Source organism: Anopheles funestus, chromosome 2RL, assembly GCF_943734845.2.
Source record: "Anopheles funestus chromosome 2RL, idAnoFuneDA-416_04, whole genome shotgun sequence".
In the NCBI taxonomy this organism is placed as follows: domain Eukaryota; kingdom Metazoa; phylum Arthropoda; class Insecta; order Diptera; family Culicidae; genus Anopheles; species Anopheles funestus.
The window spans coordinates 17885632-17911791 of record NC_064598.1 but is presented as its reverse complement, the minus strand read 5'-3'; the positions used below and the strand labels follow the sequence as shown (position 1 = coordinate 17911791).

General features: G+C 43.5%; 5 protein-coding genes and 1 long non-coding RNA gene across 9 annotated transcripts in view; 2 read left to right on the top strand and 4 right to left on the bottom strand.

Moving 5' to 3' along the window:
• LOC125766466 (uncharacterized) overlaps positions 1-1966 on the bottom strand; it is a 62551-nt gene extending 60585 nt beyond the window's left edge. Inside the window, exon 1 of the mRNA XM_049432463.1 lies at positions 767-1966. The gene's annotated coding sequence lies outside the window, so the exon portion shown is untranslated. The remainder of the gene's footprint in view (positions 1-766) is intronic.
• A 469-nt stretch (positions 1967-2435) lies between these two features.
• LOC125766499 (inositol oxygenase) lies at positions 2436-4799 on the bottom strand. The gene is made up of 5 exons (XM_049432524.1): positions 4582-4799; positions 4271-4442; positions 3336-3681; positions 3026-3256; positions 2436-2953 (listed from the first exon to the last, which is right to left on the bottom strand). Exons 1-5 carry the CDS (start codon positions 4600-4602, stop codon positions 2845-2847), a joined length of 879 nt encoding a protein of 292 aa, XP_049288481.1. The 5' UTR covers positions 4603-4799; the 3' UTR covers positions 2436-2844.
• Positions 4800-6441: 1642 nt separating this feature from the next.
• LOC125766469 (protein suppressor of white apricot) lies at positions 6442-11186 on the bottom strand. 2 transcript variants are annotated; one of them, XM_049432469.1, is made up of 3 exons: positions 10464-11186; positions 9036-9208; positions 6442-8973 (listed from the first exon to the last, which is right to left on the bottom strand). In XM_049432469.1, exons 1-3 carry the CDS (start codon positions 10886-10888, stop codon positions 6548-6550), a joined length of 3024 nt encoding a protein of 1007 aa, XP_049288426.1. In that variant the 5' UTR covers positions 10889-11186; the 3' UTR covers positions 6442-6547. The 2 variants fall into 2 exon arrangements, with proteins under 2 accessions (XP_049288426.1, XP_049288427.1); XM_049432470.1 differs by having other exon boundaries at positions 9864-10581.
• Positions 11187-11412: 226 nt separating this feature from the next.
• Positions 11413-17802, top strand: LOC125766468 (uncharacterized protein CG7065-like). 3 transcript variants are annotated; one of them, XM_049432466.1, is made up of 4 exons: positions 11413-11499; positions 12654-13313; positions 13719-13977; positions 14048-17802. In XM_049432466.1, exons 2-4 carry the CDS (start codon positions 13254-13256, stop codon positions 17644-17646), a joined length of 3918 nt encoding a protein of 1305 aa, XP_049288423.1. In that variant the 5' UTR covers positions 11413-11499; positions 12654-13253; the 3' UTR covers positions 17647-17802. The 3 variants fall into 3 exon arrangements, with proteins under 3 accessions (XP_049288423.1, XP_049288425.1, XP_049288424.1); XM_049432467.1 differs by having other exon boundaries at positions 11436-12885; positions 12983-13313; XM_049432468.1 differs by lacking the exon at positions 12654-13313 and having other exon boundaries at positions 11424-11499.
• A 304-nt stretch (positions 17803-18106) lies between these two features.
• Positions 18107-20667, top strand: LOC125766471 (U3 small nucleolar RNA-associated protein 14 homolog A). Its single transcript, XM_049432471.1, has one exon. The coding sequence runs from the start codon at positions 18233-18235 to the stop codon at positions 20651-20653; it is 2421 nt and encodes an 806-aa protein (XP_049288428.1). The 5' UTR covers positions 18107-18232; the 3' UTR covers positions 20654-20667.
• A 265-nt stretch (positions 20668-20932) lies between these two features.
• LOC125766524 (uncharacterized) lies at positions 20933-25124 on the bottom strand. Its single transcript, XR_007418669.1, has 2 exons — positions 24818-25124; positions 20933-21176 (listed from the first exon to the last, which is right to left on the bottom strand). It is a non-coding gene; the product is annotated as an uncharacterized LOC125766524 (long non-coding RNA).
• Between the last annotated feature and the right edge of the window lie 1036 nt (positions 25125-26160).

Here is a 26160-nt window from a genome sequence, read left to right as displayed (position 1 = left end):
AACTGAATGACATCAGTACGAATTGTAGCAAACGTCCATAAAGCACCTGCGGGTGTAAATCTTCAAGTTTAAATAAATAAACCTTCTGCGTGTCTCATTTTCTACCTTAATTAATGGTACACAGTTGAACGCTAATTGTGAAACAGCCCAAATACAAAGCTGACTTGTCTCTGGCGCTTCGCTTCCTTGGCAATCAATGGCGATGTTTGTGCGATCTGGCCGGAAATGCGAGGCCGAGTACCGGAGAAGAGAAGGTTCATTGTCCGGAAATGGATGCCGATGGTAAGACGCTTACAGTTAGCAGTTTGTCATTAGGTAAGCCCGAAGCATGAACTGTATTATGCTCAGCTTTTACGGTGTGGTCCGGACTGGATGATGCAAATGAATGCCACTGACTTGATGTAGTGCAAGTGACACAAGGTGCATCATGAAAGACGCTTGCACACGCATCTTTATAATGATAATATGGTCGTCGAACATCGACAACCGTTAGTTGTAACGGAGCAGACCTAAGAAGGCGAGTTCTTGCCCTTAGAAGCGAAGGAAATTTGAGCAGGGAACAGATCCGTTTACGTTTTGTTCTTTTCTGCGTGTCATGTTCGTGCTTATTAATTATCCTCCTTCCAGCTGGTTCAGTCGCAATTGCGCATGCGCAATGTGCGCAATGTTAATGTCTAGAATTAAAGCAAACGGCGTGAAATCTAGATCTTATCAGCGATATCATACGATCCCAATCGGAGCAATCTTTGCACGCGTTGCTACTTACCGGCTAGTTTTTCTTTTTTCTTTTTGCTTGGAAAGAAAGCACAGCACACACCCGGTGAAAATTCCTCGATCGGGTGAAAAGTTCGGGCCACTTGATTGCGCTCCGCAAACCTCAATTCCGCAACCCGATCGAGTACATATGTGATGAAAGAAGAAAAAAAAAGCTTTCTCTGCCACCGCTTTTATCGATCAGCGATCGTTGTCGTTCTCTTTCGGGTTTTAGGTTTGCTTACTCCTCTTGGCTGGATCCGGACGTCGTTGATGTATTGTAGGTTTATGTTAAATTTTTAACCTTCTTTTCACACACTAGTACGATGCGTTTTGCTGATCGTACGACCGTGAATTTAAGCACTTTAATTAATAGCACTGCAACGGTACCATGGATCACTACGCACAAATAAAAAATGGAACTCTACAGCAACAACACACAATTCGGAATGCACCGTAGGATGAAAATCACGACTGAACCATTTGCATTTGCCACTAATCACCAAAAATGCTTTATTCCCGTAATGGTCAACAGGACTTCTTTTCTTTTCCTACCCTTTCTCTTCTCACTTCTATCCGTTATATTCGAAGGGTGAGAAAGATGCGTAATAAGCGGTCACTTCAAAAAAAGATTATGATGACACAAGGCTGATCCGTTTGTGTGAGTGACGCCGGCTTTCATTTCGAGGAACGCGCGATATACGAACAAAAAAATGGTGGCAATGATTACTTTTGGTCGGCTTTTATTAGCAGAAAACTCCGATCGTTTCTTTTCGTGGAAAAAAGAAAACAGAAGGCCTACCAAACACAAACAACAGTTACCGCGCGATCACTTGGAGAAATTCGAAACGGATGACACTTTTCATACGCACTTTTTGTTTACAATCAGTTAACATCCAAACGCGATCTTGCAGTTGAAACGATCACTGTTGTTTTTTATTTACAAAACACACGCAATGCATATGCGCCAGCCGTTACAGCGTTACAATTTGAAGTTAACTTTTTGCGGGCTAAACAACGAAACACAGAGGAATGTAGGCACACACCATGCCGCAGGTGAATGGTGCGTTGTTATAAGCAAGCGAATGAATGGAATGTTTTGCGTAGCTGGAGCTGTGGTACATATTTTGACTGGTTCGTTTGCCCATAGTTCTTTCTGACTGGTTGCATATTGGCCCATAGTCGGAAAGTTTGACATGACTGACGTTTATGTGTGACAGCTGATGTGCCACAAGGTGGTTCTATTTTTCGAAACAATATATGATAAAGAAAAACCAATAGAAATAATTAAATTGAGGTTTTTTAGTACGATAATTCATGGTTTTATGATTGAAAACTATACAAAAGTTGGTTTTTTGTAGAACATTGTCTAGCTTTTATCTTTTGTGTTGCTTTTTTAAACGATACATACGGCACTACAAAGCATCAGCGTTACTACATGTGTTATCGAAATGATAGTGTTTAGTTACTTTAGTAAACATAAAATACTTCTTACACAATTTGCAACAATGCCATTAGCGAAATTGTTTCAAGTCACGTTACGATGTTAAGTCACTGCGTCGAATTTCAGCCTGAAAATTCTTATTACAACTTGATCCTGGGTGATCCTGGATCCGCAGCAGTCACGATCGTGCATCCCTTTGCGGTTTCGGAAAATTTCATTAGGTAAACAAAAAAGGCGATTAATTAAACAAATATATATTCAACTCAACATTATTGCTCTACATTAAAATAATAAGGGAAAGGGAATTTTAAGATCTTTGCCCAACGCATGATTGGACGTTCCAGGGCAACAACATTTAACAACTAATCCTGCGTAGATGAGTCAAAAGATTTAATAGGTATCATTAGCACTCGGCACTGAATAATTGTACATTAATCACAGTTGTCTTGCATTGGATTGGAAACGATGAGTTTTGTTTAACATATAAAGCATTTTTTTTCCTTTTTCTGTTAAGATAAACGTAGTATAACGTATTGCTTTGTTAACTATTGCCTATTTGTTTTTTGTTCTCTTCTAGCAGTTTATCTGGAGTAGGTTATCGTTAATAATTGTAAAGATAAGGTATTAAATTGGCTTTTTTGTCACGATTAAAATGCCAACTCTCCCGGACAGTACTTGTCGATTAAGCCTTGATAGTATGGCCACAGTGCGTCGATATCCGGCAGTGTAGTCGATTTGGTGTACAGATCATACCGGCTGAGGAGATACAGGATAAGAAGAATTGTATTACTATAGTTTTTTTCTGCCCCAATCAAAGATTAAACTTACTTGAACATCAAAACCCATTGCTTGGTTTGTTCGTCCTTCTCGTTGGTCAGATGATGATAGTCTCCACCAGAATGCCAAGGATAGAACGAATGGTAGCGGATCATATGCAATGCTTGCTCTGGAAGCGTACTACCGTTGTGCTTCAGCACCCGGTACAAATATTCATCATGACCCCAGGACATGGTCAACTGTTCCAATCCACAGTTGGACTGATACATACCATTTTTAGTGCTGTAAAAAACGAATTCAAAGGGTTTACACTGAAACAATGTTATCTGGTTATACTCCTTCCACCCCACGCTTCACTTACTTGTACTTTGGATTATCACCATCCGGATTATCGACGAAGCTATCCTCGCGATACACAATACTCGGACCCCATTCGCATCCAACTGGGAACGTATCGCCTACAACGGCCCACTGTGGCTCACCGTAAAATGCCATCACTTTGCCAAGATCGTGTATCAGCCCGGTCAGATGTAGCCAGTCCAACTCCGGGAACTCTTCACGGGCCCGTTCAGCCGTCTGGAAGGCGTGCACGATGTTTGGCAAATCCAGATCCGGGTCCGACTCATCGACTAGATCGTTCAACTTTTCCAGCGCTTGCCGGATGGTGGCTTTGAAGTGATCAAATTTCAGCCAATCGGCATGTCGACCTAACAGGGAGGAAATAAAAGAAAAACACATTGTTTAGTAAACACTCTCCTCGGCATTCCATCACATCTATTGTGATTGGGGAAAGGACGTCCTTATTGTGTGTGCGCGCGCGCGCGATCGCGCAAAACCACATTCCATGAGAAGCACATGGTCTTGCGCATGGTGGAGAAGCGCGTCACGCACATGCTATAACGCTGATCGATCTTGTTTGTTTGGCGCGTCATTCGAACGTTATCGAAAACTATCAAAACAAAGCTTACGTCGCTTATCAGTACAAATCAAAAAGGCGCGACTCGCTTGGCCTTGCCCGCGCAAAACCATGAAACCATAATGGACGACCTGATTTTGCCAAGCGGCATCACCACTGGCAAGGTCAGTTAGTGTCGCTGTTGGTTCCCGGAATGGACACATTTTGCGTCGTTCTATTTAGCGCGCACCGTTTGTCTCCAATTCGATAGCGATTATCATGATTGGGCGAAAACAAACGCTTCGAGGAATTCCGTAGCTGCGTAGGTTATACTTTAATCCAACGATAGGGCGGCCGTAATCCGTATCTGTAGTGCGCAATCGCCACAAATGGTGACTTACCTTTCACAAAGTCAACCGTTTGATGGGTATGCATAAGCTTGTAAGTGCGCCGGACACGCTCCTTGAGTGGATCGTTCTCATCTACCGTGTAATCCCGGAACTTGGACACTTCCTTATCGACAAACTTTGGTTCAGGGCGTAACAGTTCCGAAACGTCCAACACGTTTGGATGCTGAAATGAAGCGAAAAGAGTCAGCCATGTTTGTGTACTAATGTGCCTTATACTAATACTTTCTCTTTAATTACTAAGTATTTTGACACACAATAAATTTAGTAAAACATTTGTTATATCACATTGTTATCACTTGTACCTCTTCAATAATAATTCTCATCTTTAAATGTTTCAAATGGCCGTTTTGGTACTGCTATTCCTTCAGACACTTAATTTTTCCAACCAACAACTACTACACACTCCCGTAACACTATAAGCTATGAAACTTTGAACAGTGGTGGACACGATGTACCACGGCAGAGGTCCGTAAAGAACTGTAGATCCTGGCACGAGGCAACATGCCGTTTTATATAGTAACATACAGCCGCAACCAAAAGCACGATGGGTAGGGGGAGCAAGGTGTGTTTGGAGAGTGTTGGGAACTCAATCACACCGCTGCAATGAGATTAGTCTTGCCACGATGTCTGCCGTCGCGTGTAAAAAGATGCCTCAACCGGCGTCCCTTTCGTAGCCGGAGTGTGGTGATGGTGATACCAGGATGATAAGCTTAATCTGCTATTGGGATTTGAATTGTCTGATTAGTAGCCCATTTGTGTTATGTTTATTTTTGTCTCAATGGTTATTGTATTTGTGTTTCGTTATCTTTTTCCTTTAACGTACTTTACCGATAGGCGAAACGATATAATTTAAACGATCGGTTTCAATTCTCTTTCCCTAATTACTTCTTATATCTAAATTGCCCTCGTTGAAGTTCTAGAAATTCTTGAATGCAATTGAATTGTACGTCATGTACAAAGGAAAGTATCAAACTGATCTCAAGGAAGATTGGTGAAACAATGGCGTAAATTGAACTCTAAAGCGGCAAGAGCTGAAAAAAAGTATACAACAGCACGTGAATGCACACAGTTATGCAAATTTAAAGACACTCCTAATATGTACCGTCGGAACTGGATCAATCCAGATTTGATTTCCTCCTGCACGAGATCATGTTATCCACGAATAGGAATAGGTCTTGATTGTAGCTCTAGATTATGGAGCGGACGAATTAAACCTAACCGGCCAAAGTTCTTTTTTTAGGAGGTGAAGAGACCCATTCCATGAACTTTTCTGAGTGATGTAATTAGACAACCATATCAGTATACCGTCATATTCCGGTTGACATCAGAATTCTTGCTCAGTGATCCCGTGCCACTGCTTTCTTACAAATCATACCGTCCCAAAATAATGTGTGATAACATGTCTCGTGACCCGCAAACACATGTGACCGCGGCAGGGGTAAAGCATCTTTAAACAACTACCAAAAAAAAAAAACATTCCTCTTTATCACCTCGTTTCGGAGTGTACGATTCGTTCTGTTTTCAAACAAATTCTATAATGGAAATGAGGAATAATTTCACAACGATTCGGTGCTAAACAATGCTCGCTAGTTGATGCTGCTATCGAAGGTCAAGGAGTGTGTAAGCATACTGTTGATTCTGCGATGAGTTCGCAGTTCTTTTCCCCTTGCATTTCAATCATTCGCTAGGAGTTTCTTTCTCTAATGGTGTTGCTAATGATCGTCATAAAAATCGCAATGCTTGTAATTATAATGATTGGCAATTACGAAACAATTACACGGTGGCAAACGTTATCTCCTGAAGAAAACGAACGTTGAGGAGGTTTGCAATGCAAGAGGTCCCTGTTAAGGTTCCTATCGCTTCCTTACAGTAGACAGAAAGGTCGAAAAGGCAAATGGAAACATTATCAGTGTGTAGCCGTTTGATAGAATTATCACCGAATGTTACGGTTTTTTTAGTTGACACCGTTCGGTGGTAAAGCAGGACATGGTTCGGAAAAGTATATTCCTGAGAGGTCTGTAAGAAGATTATAAAGAATATCGAACAAGAACCTTGCTAATGGTAAAAGCAAATTAGACTGGATCCAATATCCCGAAATCGCGAAAACATATAACGATATTTATGTTGGGAAAAGTGTAGGAAATATTTTCAAAACACCAAACTCAGATTATCCGTAACTCATATTTATTTTACTAACTTACATCCATTACATCCATTTGTTTTAGTCAACTCACTTTTCCCAATCCAAAATCAGTCGTCCCGCCTTTTTTAACAATCCCAGTATCGTGCCCTTGCCGGTGGATACCGCTCATCGTACTCGTAGTGTCCATCACGCTTTCGCTGTGCACGATGCCGACTACGATCGTCCGTTTCACTGTCGCTGTTCCGCCGAGAGCTGCGACTGCGCGATCGATGCTTCCGTTTATGTCTCTCGGAGGATGCGTTCCGTTTGCGCGATCGTTTCGTGGTGGAACGCGAACGGGAACGCTTGTAAATGGGTGACCGTGAGCGGGACTGCGATCGGCTAATCGATCTGCTACGGGTGGCACGTTTGGTATTTTTCATTAGCTTGATACGATCACCATGCTTGGTGGATTGTTTATCCTCATCGCTGGATCGACTGCGGGATTTAGTGCGATCACGGCGATTTCTGCTGCGGCTACGCTTGCGACTACGCGAGTACCGTGAGCAGGAACGTTCGGAACGGGACACTGATCGGGAGCGTGATTTTTTCTTCGATTTCTTCTTTACCCGTGTCGACCGATGATGGCTTTTGGATTTTTTCTTTTTCGATCTCCGCTCGGTACCATTGCCGGACCGCTGCGTTTCGGAAGCGTAATCCGCATGGGAATGCGATCGAGACCTTGGATTAGGCATTGGGCGTGTTTCACTTACCAGTACGACATCATCATCATCGTCATCCTCAATCACTGTTGTGGCTATGTTGGTGTTCACAGGTGATATTTTCGTAGCCACTTCTTTCGGTGACATGCTGGTCGAGCGCACTGAATGGATTGATTCGACTTCCGCGTCACTATTAGCAGTGTCTTGCGGTGCGAATTCAGCATCTGCTTGTTTTTCAACCAACGTATTATTTTCCACCAGTTCTTGCGATACATCAACCTTCCGTTCTACGTGTTTGATTAGATTCACGAACAGGTTGGCACGTTTTTTACGCTCTGCCTGTTTTTCCTTCGCATCTATCGGCTCACGTTCGTTTCGTTGAGTTCCAGCAGAAGTGACAGTAGAGGCCGATGGTGAGGTTGCTTCCAATACATCCGCTCCATCTAAAAACAGTTCGCTTTCGGTGTCCTCTTTCAGTACCTTCGGAAGCATCACAATATCATTCGAATCATGCTCCTTACCGTCTGTTGATTTGTTTACCATATCACTTTCAGTGCTTTGCTCTTTATCGTCGTCAGCTTCCTGTTGCTTCAGATCCTTATCATCTTCTTCCTCATCGCTCCCTAAGCCCGGCATCGTTTTTACCGCACCGCCATCTTCTTTCTGCTTTCGCACGAGTGAAAAGCTTACCGGTGCCCCTAGCTTCTGGTGCTGAATGTTTGTCACTGGCATGGGAGCGGTTTTGGGAGCGGCCGTATGTACAGCTTTTATGCCAAGACTTGGTGTCGTTTCCACGACGGTTCCGTTCTCGGTTTCCAATCGCACCTTCGCCGGTGGTGGGCTGGGTGGCTGTAATCCTAATCCATGCTCACCTGCGTTCATGCGCTGTCGCACGCGATACGCATAGTACGGGTAGAATTCGTGCGCTTGGTTCAGAAACACAAAGCGAGCATCATTTTTGGCTCGCAAGGCTTCCTCGAAGCTGTATCCATTCTTCGCCACATATATCGCCGTCCGATCGATTACATTGTGAATAGCTAGCGGTGGAACAATGCCCTGGAATGGTGCGAGCTCCTTAACCTTTTTTGGACTTTCCATTTTCTTTTTCTCTTTCTGGTCCGATTCACTATCGTTCCCATGCTCGTCACTATCACCGCTGTCGGAATCGTACTGTACTAACCCAGCCAAACCGGTGGATACTTTCTTTACCGCCACAGAGGCACCTGAACCTTCCGGATTGTGTTCAATTTCCGCTGTTTCCGCTGCGGCAATTGGTTCCTCCGCAATCATTGTCGGAATAGGCGCACCCGTAATCTTGCTAATTAACTGCGTATAAGCACAGTCCACCGATGGTTTGTATTTGATGGCTGGAACAACAATTTTCGGCTGTATCTGGGCGGATGATTCGCTCTGCTCTGTATCTGTTCCATTCTCACTGTTGGGGCCCTTTCCCTCGTCGCTTTGTTGCTCCGGCACAATTGGATATTGATTGGTACGAAAAGCAAGTAACACATGTCGGTAGTAGCGAAATAAATGATCATTTTGGTTGAGAAAATTAAACAACGGATTGTTGGCTTGTTTCGTTTTTAGCAAAATCTCCATTTGGGCGTCCTGGGAAGCGATGAATTTGGCCGTCTTCTCAATAATAGCGTGCTCCTTCATGGTTTCCGGTAATCGAATGTCCGGAGGAATTTCAAAACCTTTCGGGATTTTGTACGGATCATCGTCTTGCTCATCGGCGCTGGTACGTTCTTCTACTGTCGCTACGGATGCCCCTTCCTGAGGTACTGGTGCGTCGTAGTTGAAGGGCACCTGATTGCCCAACTGTGTTTCCCGCTTGCGAGCTTCTTCTGTAAGTAAAGGAACATGCATTACTTTACATCCTAATGATCGACATTAGCACGAACCCTACCTTGATACATTTCCTCCTCAACTTCATTGTTGTACAGACTGTAGTATCGTTCCTCTTCGCACAGCTGTTCCGCCTTTTGCTCTGCCGCCGTAAGACCCAACAAACGATCTTGATATCCACCCGGAGGTGGTTCGTACGGCGAAAGATCGTGTAATGCACCGCGGGCATCATATCTGTATCCGTTCGGGTTCCGTTTGTCAAACACACCGGCAAAGTCAGAGAACGAGATAGAAAAAGAGAGAAGCAAACAAAACGAAAAAACCCATATCAATATCCGTCTTTTACCATCGGTCCCGGTATACGGGAACATTGCTTTGTAATACGTTTATTCGATCTCTTTTTTTGTTGGGACTTTGGTTAGGATCTTTGCTTCATGTCTCAATGTCATGCCGCTGCCCGACTATGCAAAAGCTCAGAAGACAGACGAAATCGGGTAGGGAATTGAAGGACAACGGGAAGTGTAAAAAAAAGGGAAGATGAACCAGCTTTCGGTTTCCCGTGGATTGTTCCCAAAATGGGGGAGAATCGTACAATGCGGTACGATACCTTAACGGTAACATTCGGCATTCTTTTTTATATTCTGCTCGAATCTCCCCATAAATAAGAAACCACCCATGGAGAAGAAGCGTTTGGTGTGCTTTTTGGTCCAGAATCTAAACCATTCGTACTGTTCCAGTTTTGCATTCGTCATAGACAGAGCATCAGATGGCAGATTGATATTTTTGCTTTCTAAGTTTGCTTACAACACAAGAAGAATAGAGAAAAAAATGTAGAGAATTAAATCAAACATTCAGAGATGTATCATTTACCACTTGTTTTTATACATACCACTGCCGCCGATCGACTACTTGTTGTGTTGAAATTGTTTTGATTATTTTGAGACCTAGAAAATGAATGTTATAACGTACGTTTGTGATTTCTTTCGAGGCGTTCGGCTTCTATTTTGGATTATGGGCGGTTCGAACGGCAAGTCCTTATACTCCGCAAGTGTTTGAACGAGGCAGTGTTCATAGCACACAACAGATCGCTGACATGATCGCTTACTGGATGTAAAACAGAGTGTGTCTCTGGACATCGAACCGAACGTTGCGTTTTGGGGTGGGGTTGCAGTTGCAGATCCTTTTTGGCACTAGCATCGCCATCATCACGCCATCGTCCCCTTGCGAACTGCCTTGGTAAAGGATGGTTCGTTGTGAACGTTTTCCAAAGCGGCGTGTTTGTCGTCCAGCAGAAGAGAAACTTCAAGTAAACCCGTGCCGATTACGGTGCAGTAAGACGAATTGCGAGCAGGATCTTTCGGAGCTGCCGTTGTTGAACGCTGGTGCACTGTTTGGCTTAGGCTTGATTGGTACAAACGTTTTCTGATATTGCATGTTTAGGTTGAGCAGAAATAAAATGGTATAGAAGGTAGAGAAAGGAGCTATTAACCTGTCTATCTTCAACTGATTGTCGCCCATCCACGGTATCAGATGCCGGCCCTGATCGATGAACCGTGCTCTCTCGTCATCGCGGAAGATTTTGCACGAGTATCCGAACACTAGCAGATCGTCAAAGTTGTCCGGTGCGCCACCGAGATGATGATAATGGCCCGTTCGCCGTAAAATTCCAGACTCTCCGTTTGGCGCACTGAAGGTTGTAGGCCCGCTGATGTTTCCCGTACTGTGTGGTCCTGTTGTTGATATTGCTGTCCCACCGGTGCTGCCATCTCCCGTCGCTGCTCCTGCTGGATGACCTAAGCTAATGCAACCATTGCCAACACCGTTGCTGCCCGTATTGGTTCCACTGCCCGTGCCGCTACTAGTGCCCAAACCACCTCGCAACGCACTATTGCTAATGTTCCACCGTTCACTCATTGTGGCTCGCGCATTTACTGTTTTTGCAACAACATTAGAGTCCCGATTGCCCTTGCTTATACAACAAAGCCATACACGATCGCTCCGTGATGCACCGTTTTGCACTTTACGGTCACTTCTTAATTAGCCACACGTTTGGGTGAGCCACCGGCTAGAAGATTGCCCTATAACGCGATAAATTTCACTCATGCACGGTCTAGCTGTACATTTTGCTAGCTGTATTTTGCAAAAACAACAGCTTCGTAGCAAAACAATAAACGCAGTGGTAGAAAATTATTGACAACGTTTCTTCAGGAAGCGCCATTGATGGACATCACGGTTGACAACTGAAAAACAAACAATATATTTTACCAATCAAAATTATATTATTTAAACACGTAATTATGCTTTTCTTTATACAGAGGTTTATAAACGAAAATAAGTCGTAATTTAATGTGAAAAAATACATTATCGAAGTTTATTTTTTATCTGTTCGTACACAGTGAACCGGTTCACAAAACCGGTTCAAACTATCTGTCAATTCTATTGACATTCTGTGTGAGAAAAATGGTTGCCGAATGCTTTTGTAATCGCAGAGGAAAAGATCGCTGAAAATAGGTGCTTAACTAAAGGTAAGTTTACAAAAATTTACATAAAACACTTTGTTCCCTAACTAGGCTTGTCAAGAATCATAACGGACGGTTAAATTCTTCCCGCAAAATCCTGGTATTTGCGGGTGAAGGGAGTGAAAAAAACCGCACCGAGCGTCATCTCCCAAGCAATGGTTGACGGACTGTTGCCGCAAACTTATGCAGCCTCTTGAGGCTCCGTCACGGTCAGTTTTATCAATAATCCGTTGAATTATTATTGCAACTCGCGTACCAGTTTCGGTTCATGTTGTGTGTAACGTGAAACGAATTTGTTTATGGTTAATGGGGGTGCAATTTTAACTAATTGTACCCAGTGCGATAAAAGCTTCACCTATGGAAACATTGAGTTTTTTTCCATAGGGTAATATAATGTCTATTGTAGAGGGAGGTTACCTTTTGACCCAGACGAACCGGATGGTGATTTTTATAAACATACAAGTACAAGTAAGTTCTCTTCGAATCCTTCGTACTGTGTCCATGTATCTTTACGACTGTCTTAAGATAATAATCATGTCCAATCGATCAGATACGTGCGAAAAACCAATCGCTCGATCTATACCAAACTGTTATCGATCCTGCATCTCTGTCAAGGGGGATATAGATGAGACTAGAGACTTTCTTAATCCATCCCGCAACATTTACTCGATGCCCAATACCTTAGATGCTGTCCATTGAGTGTTCCAACAACCTTACCAACCAATAAGGCGATTCGCGGGGTATTGCGGGGGTATTAATGTATTAGCAGTATCAACTACATCCTCCTAGATCAATCGGTTAAAAAGATTGGTCCATCGTTATTCACTTTCATACGTCTTAAGTGCAGACATTGATAAACCGTTGTAATCTTGTAAGTGGTGCTAGTGATCTCTTGCAAGATCAATGTAGAATCCGTATAACCAATGTATAGTCATTATATGATTGTGTTAAGGTAAGTAAAATTCCGAGAACATTTCTCCACACCAATGCTGGCCATCAGGGAATCCATTCCAGTTCCTTAAGGTGTTTGCTTTTAAATCAACATCTCTGTGTTTCCAATTGTGTACATCATTGAGAAATGATTTGAGTGAAGGGCTGCACCGCAGGAAGAATAAAATCTATTAACTATTTACTCCTCTTTTTTCACCTCTTCCTTTCAGATTTTGTCATAACAAGCGCCCGCGCGCTCCGAAAACTTAACACCGTGTACAGTATCGTGGAATAAAATAAAACAATCAAAAATAGTTTCACCGTTTGGTGAGACAGTATTGTTACGGTTTTGAGGAAGGAACTAGCGAAAAGCTTTTTATTTTTCTGTCACGACGCGTTAAGATCTTTTAGCTGGTTCGATTACAGTCAGCTAAAACGTTAGCGAGTACGCGAGAAATAAAGGTTTGGAAAGAGCTTGTAGGAATTGTTAAGACACGATACAGAAACAACGCGTTTCGTTAATCATAATGATACACCTGCTCCATCACTCCGTGATCAGTGATATCCGTGTTTAAAGTGCGAGTGTTAATAGCCAGTGATCGAAAGAATTGTTTCCGAACGAACGAGGAAATCCCTGGTAAAAGGAATTTTTAATAAAGTCTACACCTGCGAATAACCCTCCGAAAGGCTAAAGGAAACAAAATTTAAACATTCCGGAAAACAACGTCAGGGACCGTTAGTGACCGTGCGCAACTGCCGGGAACAGGAACGCGAGAAGATAAAACCGAGGGATACCCCATCGTCAACTACTAGTGTGTCCATTCGAGAAGATGGATCTTGACAGTGCAAATGATATGATAAGTCCGGGTGATACTGTAGCTCGATCGAAGGTAAGTACCTACGACATAAAGCCATGTAAAATTATTCCTTTTGTGCAGGTGGCTAGGGTGTAAATGAGTTCTTTCCCCAAAATACCGATGCATGGAATGGGAAGCCTAAACGAAAGTGTCCTCCAACAGTAACGAAATAGTTTTAACACGCCGGTGCTCTTGAATGGTGATTATATATGCTGTGATCGAACAAGTGATGAAAGTGTGTGCATATGATGTAGGCCCAGTTTCGGTCAAAAGAAAATAGTGCAATGAAAATAAGTGCCATCCAGTTCTTTCGGATGTACGGTTAATCAACGATTAAAGTGTTTGATTATCTCGAGTTAAACGGAACTTTTGGAACGATATGTTTGGTACGAAGTATTAATGTTCATTCTGTTTAAATTTCCTTCCTTCATTCCACAGCCGGAGACGGATATCGAGCAGCATGTACTTGGCGCAAAGGTTAAGCTGTCCGATGGCACCGAAGCCCTCGTGTTCAGCCGTACGCCCCGCAACAAAGATTTGCTGTTTGGGTACAGCTGCCACATTTGTGGTGTGGTCTGCCTATACGGTGAACGGATGCTGCAGATTCATATTGCAGGACGAAAGCATCAATCCCGACTGAACGTGACCGTATTCGATGCCGAACAGTATCGTGCTTCGCTTGTGACGAAACCGAAAGGTAGGTTGTATTTTCTAAACGTATTTCCAATGGTTGTTATTACAATAATGTTTCACTTCCTTGTTTTTAGGTAACTCTGCACCTGCCGATACGAACACGCAGCAGGCGGCGGTTACGCTCGGTGTACAGGAGAATGAATCTTCATCAACGTCGAAAACGTTGGCCAAGTTGCAGAACGTGCTGGATGGATACAGGGACGGACCGTTGGTTGGGTTGGAGTACATCATCGAACTTACCGATACGGCGTCCGGATCTGATCCCTACTATAGCTGCATTCTGTGCAACATTCATGACAACAACGAAAGCGGCATTACCACGCACATGATCGGTTTGGGCCATCGGTTTAAATTTCTCGAGAAACACTATCCGACCGTGCGTAAGATGCTGTCACCGTATCGTAACAATAATATGGAAAACGGTGGACAGGTGTTTTTCCGCGTCGTTCAAACGGTATGCGAAGCGATCGAAGATCATCATGGTCGGCTGACACCGCACGTGTATGATGCAAACGATTTTAATCGCAACCGCGTTAAGTACGGTCAGCAGATCTCGTTCGGTAGCCACTTTGATGAGCGAACGGGGCCAAAGTTTGGCGATGTGATTGATGCTAAGGTGCTGCAGGATTTGCTGCAAGATATGGGCAGCGCAGACGATGTGCAGGTTAAAGTTCAGGGCGGGGAGGCGAAAGCTCAGAGCGAGCAATACAAAGCGGAAACAAAAGCACCAAAACGCTACCGCAAACGGGACGAGCGTGGAAGTTTGGATTCTATCTCAAGCGTTAGCAGTGCGAACTCAATGCTGACGATTTCATCAAGCGGTGACAATGACGATCATAGCCGTCAGCGTGCACGAAGCCCGTTAAACGGGGGACGACATCGTGGCCAGCGCGGATCACATGCTGCCCAATCGGAAAGGCAGCTGCTACCGACGCCACGGGAATTATCGCAACAGTCCGCCGCGATTGCACACGAACGGTACAAGTGGGAAAAGTATCGTTGCACGGTCGACATAACCGTGGCCCAGCTGGCGAAGCAGCTGAAGGAATACGAAAAGAATCCGGAAAAGCATCCGCTGTATTCGGAGGAGTGGAAAAAGTTCTGGAACAGACGTTACAAAGAGCTGCAGGCGGAAAAGAAGGATCCGCAAAAGCACAACTTCAAACCGGAATGGATCGAGTTCTGGACGAAGCGCATGAAGGATCTGCACGAGGAGGATATCGCTCGGAAGAAGGAAGAGATTCGCACGAAGATGAATTTGCCTGTGGAGGGCGAAGAACGAACGGAAGAGCTGCGCGAGCAGTACGTTCTGCGTGTGCCGCAATCGAATAAGCGCGTACGTACGGGTGATCCGAAGATGGGTTCCGCTGACGCCCCGATTCTTATCGATGTGAATTCTGACGAGGAGGAAGAAGATTACAAGGGAGGCCAACCGATGAGAAGAAGCAACCGCTCGCCCAGATCGTCTCGGCGTCACGATTGGCCCAGAAAGCGATCCACCTCGCGTTCTCATCGTTCGCGCAGTCCGATCAGTGACGATAATAGTTTTGAGGCATACTCAAGAAGCCGTTCACACCGGGGCCCACCGATGGATCATCGTGGAGAGAGATCTAGGGATGGTAGCAAACATCGTGGGCCTCCGCCGGAACGGGTAGACTACGACGAGTGGGCCAAAAATTATTACGGCCCCAACAAGAAAGTATTTGTGCGGACGGAGTTCGATGCGGAGAATCAGACTCCGCTCAACTTTATAGCGGTTTGCCGATTGCTGACGGCTTTCGAGGAATACCTGGGAAGCCTCGGACCGAAGGTGATCGATTTGTTGGCGAAGGCGCTCGCGCTGGAGAAGGTGAAGGCTAATTCGGCCGACGATTTGCTACTGAACGAGGACAACTGTATGTTTCTGGAGACGGTAAAGGAAAAGCTAAAGGGCCACATGATGGCCGAAACGATTGATCTACCGAAGATTGCACCGATCAAAAAGGCGGTACGGAACATTGCGCGATTGCTGCATGAAGCCTCCTTGCGTGAACAATCCGTTAAACCACCGGAAGACGAACTGTCCCACGATTCGTTGCCCGTTAGTGAGCCATCCGCACCGGCCGCAACAAGTTCATCCTCTACAACTGCACCAACCATCGACAAAATAGCAGTTGCAGAGCAGCTGGCAAAGTTGCTTGTCGCCCAGGGTAAGTCCGATTTTACCACGGACGAGTTGGAAGAGCTGATCAACGTGTACGTCGCTATGGCGCAGATGTCCCGGGAGCGAAACACAATCGTTAACGCGAAAAGTTATATGGCAGAACTGCCACAGCTTACCGTTTCATCGGCACCGAAGGAAGTAGCACCTGTGGCAGCTCCAGTTGTCCCGCCGAAAGCACCGGTAGTGAAGGAACGTGCCCGTCCGGAGGCTTCTTCTGGATCGCGTGGAGCACCGGCTCGGTTTAGTGAAAAGACGAATGATGTCTCAGCTCGTACCGGAAACTTTGGCTCCAGCATACCAGCTATGGAGGAGGAAAATTCATCATCGGGAACTCTCGAGAATCTAACCGATTCTGATTTGCAAACGTTACTGCAGAGCTTCAAGGATCTTTCGAACGACGAACAGATGCATCTCATATCGTATCTCCGCAAACTGGAGCGTACCGAACCGGACCGTGTTGAGCAGCTGCGTCGTTACGTGAATTTCGATGCATTTAATAACCCACCCGGAGATGGAAGAAACAGCCGAGGTGGTGATAATGGAGATAGACGAGATGTCGACATCCGACTATCCGATATGGATGAGCACAGCTATACGGGACACGATGATGATTCCAGTTACGATATGTTCCGACCATCCGGAGGGTCGACGACTGGTGGTCGAAAACCAGTACAGATGCCATCGTCCAATAATGCTGGACAACAAAGACCACCCGTTCAACGTGCACAACAACAACAACCGCTACAGCAGCAGCAACAGCAGCAGCTGCAGCAACAACGGCAAAAGGTTACACATCAGCAGCAAATGCCGCCACAAAAGAAAGCGAACACAATGATTGTAGATTCGGAGGACGAAGACGATTACTCTTACGATGACATTTTGCGGGCGGCTTCGAAGAACGTATCCACGATACCGCAGCAACCGAGATCTAAAACACCAACCGATGCGTACGACACCAGCTCGAACCATTCTCAGCGAACAAATTCCAACAATGACACGGGAAACGGCGGTTCAGGTTCGGGTGGAATTTCGTTAACGGACACGCAAAATTTAATCGCAAACCTGATGGAATCGCTTCAAAAATCCGTTTCCGACGCCAATAGCCAAAAGCCATCGAGCGCGGGTGCGGGTGGTACCACTAACTACACCAACCCGATCACGACGATCGGAACCCCGGGCGGTGAAAGTTCGAAAGGTCCCATACCTGGCAAGGTCACAAATCAGGCATCGAACGCATCCGCGATGTATCCGTCCTTTCCACAGCAACAGCAGCAAGGTCAACCAGGCATGCCAATGCTTTACGGCGGGCAACAGGGACAACAACCCATGGGCCATATGCAGGGACCGCCAGGACAGATGCAACCGCAATTTGGCGGTCAGTTTATGTATCAGGGACAGATGTTCGGTGCGAATGCAGCTGCGCAGCAGCAAATGCAACAGTACGGTTACGGTAATTATGGTTACTATTGAGGGAAGAAACGATTCCGAATCGCGAGCGAATAGGATGGTTCTTGCTCTGGCATTTTACGGTTAGTTGCCATTTTATGATGCGACTTTACCGGTGAGATTAAGTTTTTGTGAAAATAAATGAAGCTACAAGTAAAAGCATGAATTTGGAATAATTAACCGATAGCCTTATTTCGAAATATGTTTCTGTGTTCCGACATACAAACGGAAATGAGGTAAGAGATGGTATTACAAATCGTTCGGAAAAGTATTCAATGGGGAACATTGCATCTTTTTGCAGTGTATTTCGTACACAGAGTTCTGATGGTACTTTTAATTAATTAGAAGAACTTATATGTGTTTTGTAATTAGTATTCACCATTCGTGTTCCATCTTCGATGTATCGTTTATTTTAAATTTATTTTACAGAAAATTACATATTTTGGTGTGTATTTTTGTTGTGCGAACTCACTGTGCCAATGTCAAAACACACAGCTGTCAAACGAATGGGACGTAAATAAACGTGATTTTGGTAGAAACATGCGGTCGGTTTAAAAAGTTCTTTCTCAGTGTAAAACAGCTGTATTTCTTATAACATAAATAGATTATCATGCCGGTAGAAATGGAGAACGACTTACTCGAAAGTGTCGACCGAAACGAAAGCGACGGAGATGAGGAAATAGACGAAAAGGCACATGCGAAGCTTATCGATGGTATCAACAACCTGACTGGTTCGCACTTCATTCGCGAGGTAACACGCACGGAACCATTCTTGAAGCGTACCGAGTTCGGGCTAGCTAAATCGAAAAATGAAAAAGTTCGGTTGGGCGATTTGGTGAATTTTTTCATCCGAACAAAGAAACACACTGCCGTGGTGAAGCAGCTAACTGAATTCAAGTCCAAGGCGCCTCTTAAGCAGCCGCTCGAGAAACCGGCCGCGGATAGGATTGAACGGAAAGCGGGCTTCGAGCGTGTTCAGAAAGAACTTGGTCGATGGGAAGCGGTCGTAACGGCAACGCAGGTTGCGCCGCAAACGGTGTATCCGCTGCTCTACGGTGGAACGAAGGTTCACGATGCTCCACCGAAGAAACTATCTGAGTATCGCGTCAAGACGAAGCTCATGGAAGAGATGGAGGAGCTTGATAGGACCTACGGAGGTTCGGAAGATGATGAGGGTGAAAATTCCGATCATAATTCACCGAACTATGCACTTACGCTGGAAGAGATGCGTGAAAAGGCACGTGAACGTACCAGACAAAAGTTGCGCGAATCCTATGCAATTGCCAAGGGTCGCCGAATGAACAGGATCAAGAGTAAGAAATACCATCGCCTGCTGAAGAAGGACAAACTGAAGGAGCAGATGAAAAAGTTCGAAGAGCTGAAAGAAAAGAATCCTGTGGAAGCATTCCGGCAGCTCGATGGTATTGCCAAACAGCGGCATCAGGAGCGTGTTTCGTTGCGCCATAAAAATACTGGCACCTGGGCCAAAAATCTTCAAGTGCGTGCAAAGTACGATACGGAAGTAAGGCGTGAGCTAGCCGAACAGCTTGCCATCGGACGGGAGTTGACGGCTAAACGTTTAAAGGAAGACAGCAGTTCCGAGTCGGATGGTGAAATGGAACTGCCGATGAGCCGGAAAAGCGAAACTAATCCATGGATGGAAAGTGCTAGCAACCATGAAGAGGTTGGCAGTAATGAAAATAAACTTTCTAGCGGGTATCGTAAATACTGGCAAGAGCGTAACCAGATCGAACTTATTAAAAAGCAGATAAATGCAGAAGGACAAGAAACGGATGGAAAAGTGACGACAGAAAATGGAAATGGATATCATTCGGAAGATGCGGATGAAGCTGTTAAACTATCAAAACTGAATGGTGTTAAAAAACGACCTAAGAAAAGAAAAGATAAAATTGTAATGGCATCCGGTGCCTGGAATGTAGAAGAAATCAATCCAGAACAGATTGAATTGGACACGGATTCGAAGACGAAAGCTAAAAAAAAGCGAAAAGGTAACGTTCCTAGTGTGGAGCAAATGTTTCAAGAAGCTGAGGATATGATCCAAGATGTTCTAAACAACAAGCTAGAATTAATGCATCGCAGCATCGAGGAAGAGAATGTTGTGAAACAGAGGCCTAATAGAAAGGGGAAAAAATCAAAACAGGATAAAGACAATTCAAAGGACTTGAGTTTCAAGAAACAGGCTACCTTAGCCGACGCCGATGAGCAAATGAATGAAACTGCAGGGAGTGCAGCAATGGATCAACCGAACGCATTGACCGCATTGAAACAGGCAAAGTCCTCGATCGATAGTGTAATGACTCCGTCGACTAAACCGTCAGCAGAAATCAATCTAAACCAAGTGGTGCAGATGAAACCGAAGCATCTGCTAACTGCTATTCCCACCACCATCATGTCCGGTGAACTGTCGGATGATGAGGAAGCGGACGATGCCCACCGTCTAACGATTGCCGAAGCCTTCGAGGATGATGATATTGTGGCAGACTTTGCGAAAGAAAAGCAGGACGAACGTCAGAAAGATATTCCGCAAGAGGTGGAACAAACCCTGCCGGGTTGGGGCCATTGGGCTGGTGCAGGCATTCAACCGATCACGCAACGTCAAACCGCTCGAAAGATCTTTAAACCACCGCCGCAACTAACACGGCGCGATGATAATCGAGATCAAGTGATCATCAACGAGGATGGACTTAAGAACGATAAGCTGAGCGCCCATCTGGTCAACGAGGTGCCGTTCCCGTTCCTCAGGGTAAAGGATTATGAGGCGTCTCTGAGGGCTCCCGTAGGACGGACGTTCATACCCGAAACGGCCCATGCAGTAATGGTGGAGCCGCGCATTATCACCAAGCAGGGTGCCGTAATTGAGCCGATGAAGAAAGCGATGCTGGTGGAGAATCCAAAAAAGTTAACGAAGGTCGGCAAGAAACAACGTAGCGAAGCTGTTGACAATTACAATAACTATATTGGAAAGCGTTTGAGAACGGCTTTGGGCGGTGAGATGAATTCGCAACTATAGACCAAGATGGGGGGGATATAAATTGAGCGAATAAATAAATAGGATTAATTATTAAAGTATGATTCATCATATGTGTTATTTAATTAAAATATTCAGAAATATTAAATTTGCGGACGATCATTGCATGCCTTTAAGTTATGTTTTTTCATTGTTAAAGTAATATTTGAATGATTTGAATAAAACAGACAATTTTTCTCGCACTATATTAACGATAAAAATCCTTCCCTTCTGCTTTTGTTTTGTCTGCCGTTCTAATAAGAAAAAAAGGTCACGTCCGGCTTCATTTCAACTCATTTATTAGCATGATTTATCCCACCACGCATACACGGACGTAACACGAATCTCAGCTTTAGCTCTCCGGTGAACCGTTGTCCATCCGGATTGCGGATCGTTGCAGGCTTTCATCCATTTTCATTGGTAAAGGCAGGATTGGAACCGACATCATCCCCACCGAATGCCGTTGCTGGTGGTAACTCTTCCGCCGTGGGTCGATCCGGTACCGGCGTAATATCCTGTGAATCCGCTGTCTCGCAAAAGACCAGACATGGCAGAAGCAGCACAACAAAAAATACATGAAAATAAACATAATCAAAATATTAGTTTAATATAGTAGCCGGGGTACGGTGATAAAGAGATCCCTTAATGTGATTAAAACCGGTGGCAAGGTTTGGGTTCAAGAAAATTTGCTTTAAAAAACGAACTGAAACAAGTGGTACAAATAGAGGGATAAAAAAAGGAGAAAATCCTCGCTTTAAATGTGATGAGTGCTTTGCGTTGTGTAGTTAGTAGACCTTGCCTACAAATAATGGATTGTTTGATTCAAATCGCATTTTAAACACGAAAGCTAATATTACAAAGGCATTGCTTTGATTTTTTCTTTATCTCTTCTATCAGATTCTTTTATTTGTCGTCTCTGAGTACAAACTAAAATAAAATTATTTTTCTTTACGATAAAACTCAATTGTAATAAATGAGGTTTTTGATCCCATTTTTATTTATACTTTTTTTTGTTTGAAGTATTCGTTTCCTGTTCAGTTTATGCTTAAAATTGTTTTAACAATTTGAACAATTTTTTAAAGTTTGTTTAATGATAGTTAATAACATAATGGCTACCTTATTTGTGAAGGAATAATGCCATGCTTGCGTATGGGAATCCCGGTCCTGCGAAGATGGGAAGGTGTGGGATATGATCTTGAAATTGTGACACTCGGTATGAATGGCCTCTTCACGCGCCAATGAACATCGTCATCACATACAAATGGTTTATGACGCTTGTGTGTGATACATACATTCGACGGTTCGATAGGTAATCTTCATTGATATGATTGATGATAGGCTTTCTGGACGCCACCCTATCATAGTTATACTTTGTGTCCATCACATTGAAACTCTGTGTTCTATCGATTTCAGTTTACTGTACACTTCACTGAATTGAAACAATATCGCTCCTGAAATTTTCATCTTTGTCCAATGAATCCATCTTGATATCTGATCTTTTTAAGCGCTTCGACACCGAGGAAGAATATTCGATAACAGGATTTTGATTGGCGTTGTGATGTTTCGAAAACAAAATCATATTCTTTCTTTAAAATTTCTTGCATGAAAAATGTTGAAGAGTTCCGCCCTCAGCTATTTTGATCCTTTCAAGTATTTCGATGGTATTTCATTTAATTCATACAAGTATAACGTAGACATCTTCTCACCCTTCTGCTGCTTCTATAATTCTATTACAGTTGTTCCGTCGAGAGAGAGGTTGATAAATTGATTAAACCACAAGGCGTATACTGGAGGGAACGTACCAGTGATGATTAAGCTCAATATTGTTATAAATTAAAGGTCAGAATCCGGTTCGCCACAGATGATTTTGGGTGGAGAATTTGCTAATTTAGACCGTCTGACCTCTATTCCTGAAATACCCCGTTGTAATCGAGTAAACTGAGTCCCTATATTTCATATTTCTTATCATCCCCAGAGTTTTAACTGATTCTTAGAATGTACGGTATTAAAAAAAACTTTTTGTTAAAGAAAACAATTTACCGCCCCGACACAAGGCATAGTAAGTGATAATAAAACACGACCAGACTGTACCAGACGGACCAGACGGAACACTTCCCTAAAAATCTGAAACTTTGAGTTAATTAAATCAACCACTGTAATTGTGGTGCACACAAGGCATCAAAGCTACAAAGCGCCGTTTAATTGAGCGCTGGTTTGTGGCAAGATTTATTTACACAGATTGAATTGCGCTACGTCCACTGGGGAGGGACGGCAATAAAAGGGCTCCAAATGCAGGATTGTTGGACAACCACAACCAATATAGCGCAAGCAAAATCAAACAAAAGCGAATGGATTTTTAAAATGCATGTAGGAAAATGAAACGATTCCCGATACCCATCCATCATTATCGACTGCCAGCTCACACACAATGGCTCTCCATCTGTTAATCTGGCCACCGGTGTAAAAGCATTCATTCCTACCAGCAAAATTGACCGGATGAGAACTGATGGAATGCATTACACGCATAATAGTGGTACGTTACGGCACACCAGCAAATTGTTCCACCTATTTCTTTTTTGTATTTTTAATCATTCGATTCATTGGAATAATTATGGCATGAATCATTGGAACCGGAAAAGTCACATCACATGCTTTTATTCATTTTTTTTCTTCTTTGAATTGAGTTCTTTCAGAAGTAAGTGTTTAAATGTTTTTACGAACCTTACTTCAAATAAAATCATTTTCATCTTCCGATAGCAGGGGTTTTTGCAAGTAATTTTGTAGCTTGCCGAAACATTTAACTAAGCTCTATTTAATGTAAAGTATTACAATTTTTTTAATATAGCTTTTTTATCCAATTATAACATACCATATGTTATATGGTAATTTCCCATTCTCATTGTCTTGCAATTTAAGAGTCTTGCTAGTCAGTCTAGTTCTTGCTCTTAGTTGGTTCGCATTTTATTACAAGAAAGCTGGACATTTATTGACAACTTAACGAATGCCCAATAAGCACAACACCTTTATTCGGGCAGGATTTTTGTAGTGCACATCATAAACTTCCATTGGAATAGAATTTTTATAGCCTAATTCGATTCTTTCGCAGATAAAAAGTGCTACAAACCGATGATGTCTATACCATCAGTTATGGATCAGTAAGGAGATGAACTGAGATAGCGCTAGAAGGAAATAAATTTCCAAAGCTTTCAATCATGAGTCATAGGAGTGTTCATATTAAAACAGAAGTACTCAGGTTTTATATCGCCCATTGTAACATTCATAAGGCGTGTGCCCATTCCGGGTGGTCAGGGAAAAAAGAAAACAAAGTCCAACGCGAAACATTTATGGCTTCACTGAAACAGAAACGTTTGTTTTATATCTTTGTCGCTAGCGGAAAGCTTTAATCCCACCCAAAAAAAAACGCGTCTGATTTCGAAATACCATCTACGTGTGATGTTGGCCATGGTCGACTGTCTCGACTCTGTTAAGCTTGCGGTTAAGATTCCTGACAAATGAACATCGCATCATGCGAACCCTGTAATTTTTCTCTCTCTTCAAATAACCCCTGCAAAATCACGCGTAATTCGGTACATTCGATAATTATGTCTGATTATTATAGTCAGAAAAAAACATTTTTGGTACACCGAACGATCACAAATAATTATTAAACGCCAGAGTTTTAATAAAAACTGCATGGAAACACGTTTTACTCAGCAATACGGAATGGATTATTCGATGCTGGTACTGAAAGCTGTCCAAATTATAAATCACATTTCATCGTCACACGTTCGGATATGAATTCTTTTGGTGGTCCTCGGCATTGGTAGGGATTTAATGATTTCTGTTTTATTTTTTTGACGCATTCAATCGAACCCCACACATCATTAATCGATCGATGTGATTCAGTTTTTTGTTTAATAGTTTTCCACCCAAAAGAAAAAAAACCACTACGGCCACAAAATCAGAACCAATGTTAACCAAAAATCACGTACGAACGATTGATTTCGTTTCACTTTGATTGAGCACCGAAGGGTCAGAACCAATTTATCCTTCGCCTTTTATCCCACAGCCCGCCAGTAGCGCAGGTTGCAGTAGTGAGATAAGCGCTGCCATCTTTTTTTTTTAACGGCCCATTTCGTTAAATGGTGATCGGCCACTACTACTTACAGCTACTACAGCAACACCCCATCGTGGTATGTGTGTACGGTGCAGAGTATTCACGTCGCACAATCAAAACGAAAGATGATCCGGCTTTTTGTTGTTTTCCACTTTTCCACTGGATTAATCTTATGCACGAAATGAAGCGTTTCCTTTCAAGCTGCTTCCGGTATCTGTGTCGTGACCATTTCCCGTTCGTTTTCGGAACTTTTTCGGGGAGGGAAATTGTTCACTCTCCCGCCTCTCCGTACGGTATCACAATGACCGTCGTACTAAACGCTCCAAACGGATCGGTTTGCAGACGATCCGCGCCGGTATGCCGGGTCAGAACAGATTTTATCAATCGACCGCACCCTAAGCAACCGCGTATGCGGGTCTCTTATCGATAAGATATTACCCATTGGATAAGATAGAGGACTGTGTGTTTGTGTGTGTGTGTGTGGGAGGAGGTGGTTTTGTAAGGCAAAATACGCTCGGATGGGATGGAAAGAAACGAACGAAAGGTGTGTGAATCATGGTGAAGTTTCAAGCGAATGCTTATCGAAGTGATTTCTTCTGCAGCCGTTTAGCTGATAAGGAACTCGGAAATTGAAACACTAATGAATAAATCACTCCCCACCCGCAAAAAAAGAACCAAAAAAGTGGAGATACCTCTTTTGTGAGGGGATACTACCTGGGGGGAACGGGCTGGCCGTCAGCAAAATGAGGTCGTCGAAAAAAATAAATAAACTAAAGCACAAATCAACTCGTGTTGTCGAAACGGTATTGAGCAGTTGTTTGCATTTGATGATAAGCCATAGCCAGCGTCATCGAATGTATTTTTTTTACTCATCTTGCTTTGTGAATAATAAAGCTATACTTTATACGAGTGTCACAGTAACTACCAAAAAAAACATAAAATTAAAACTAAACAAAGGAAACAGCTAAAGGGAGCTAAAGGCATACAAATACAGGATGGAAAGGAGTCTTGAAGAGTATCATCAAAGAGGAGGCTAAATACTAAATTGGCTTGAAATTTTGATCGGCGAAAAGCCAAGGAAAGTCCAATTGTGGCCAGTAAGTAGTGTAAGAAGGGGTAAGTGAAAAGGAATTGCCGAAAGACAACTCTGACAGACCAAGTGATCTACTGGAGATGCTAATGACTCGGTCGATACTAGCGATGTGCAAAGTGAGTAAGAGTGAGATAGTGAGTTGAAACGCTGTATTGAACGAGTTTCGTTCACTCATCACGAGGAGTTTTAGCGACTCTTTTTTCACTTACTCACTCACGAGTGTGAGCATGTAGCCGTGGTGAGTCGAGTTGCAAAAAGAGTAAATACGTGAGTTAAAACGAAAATGTGCGTAGGAGTTGA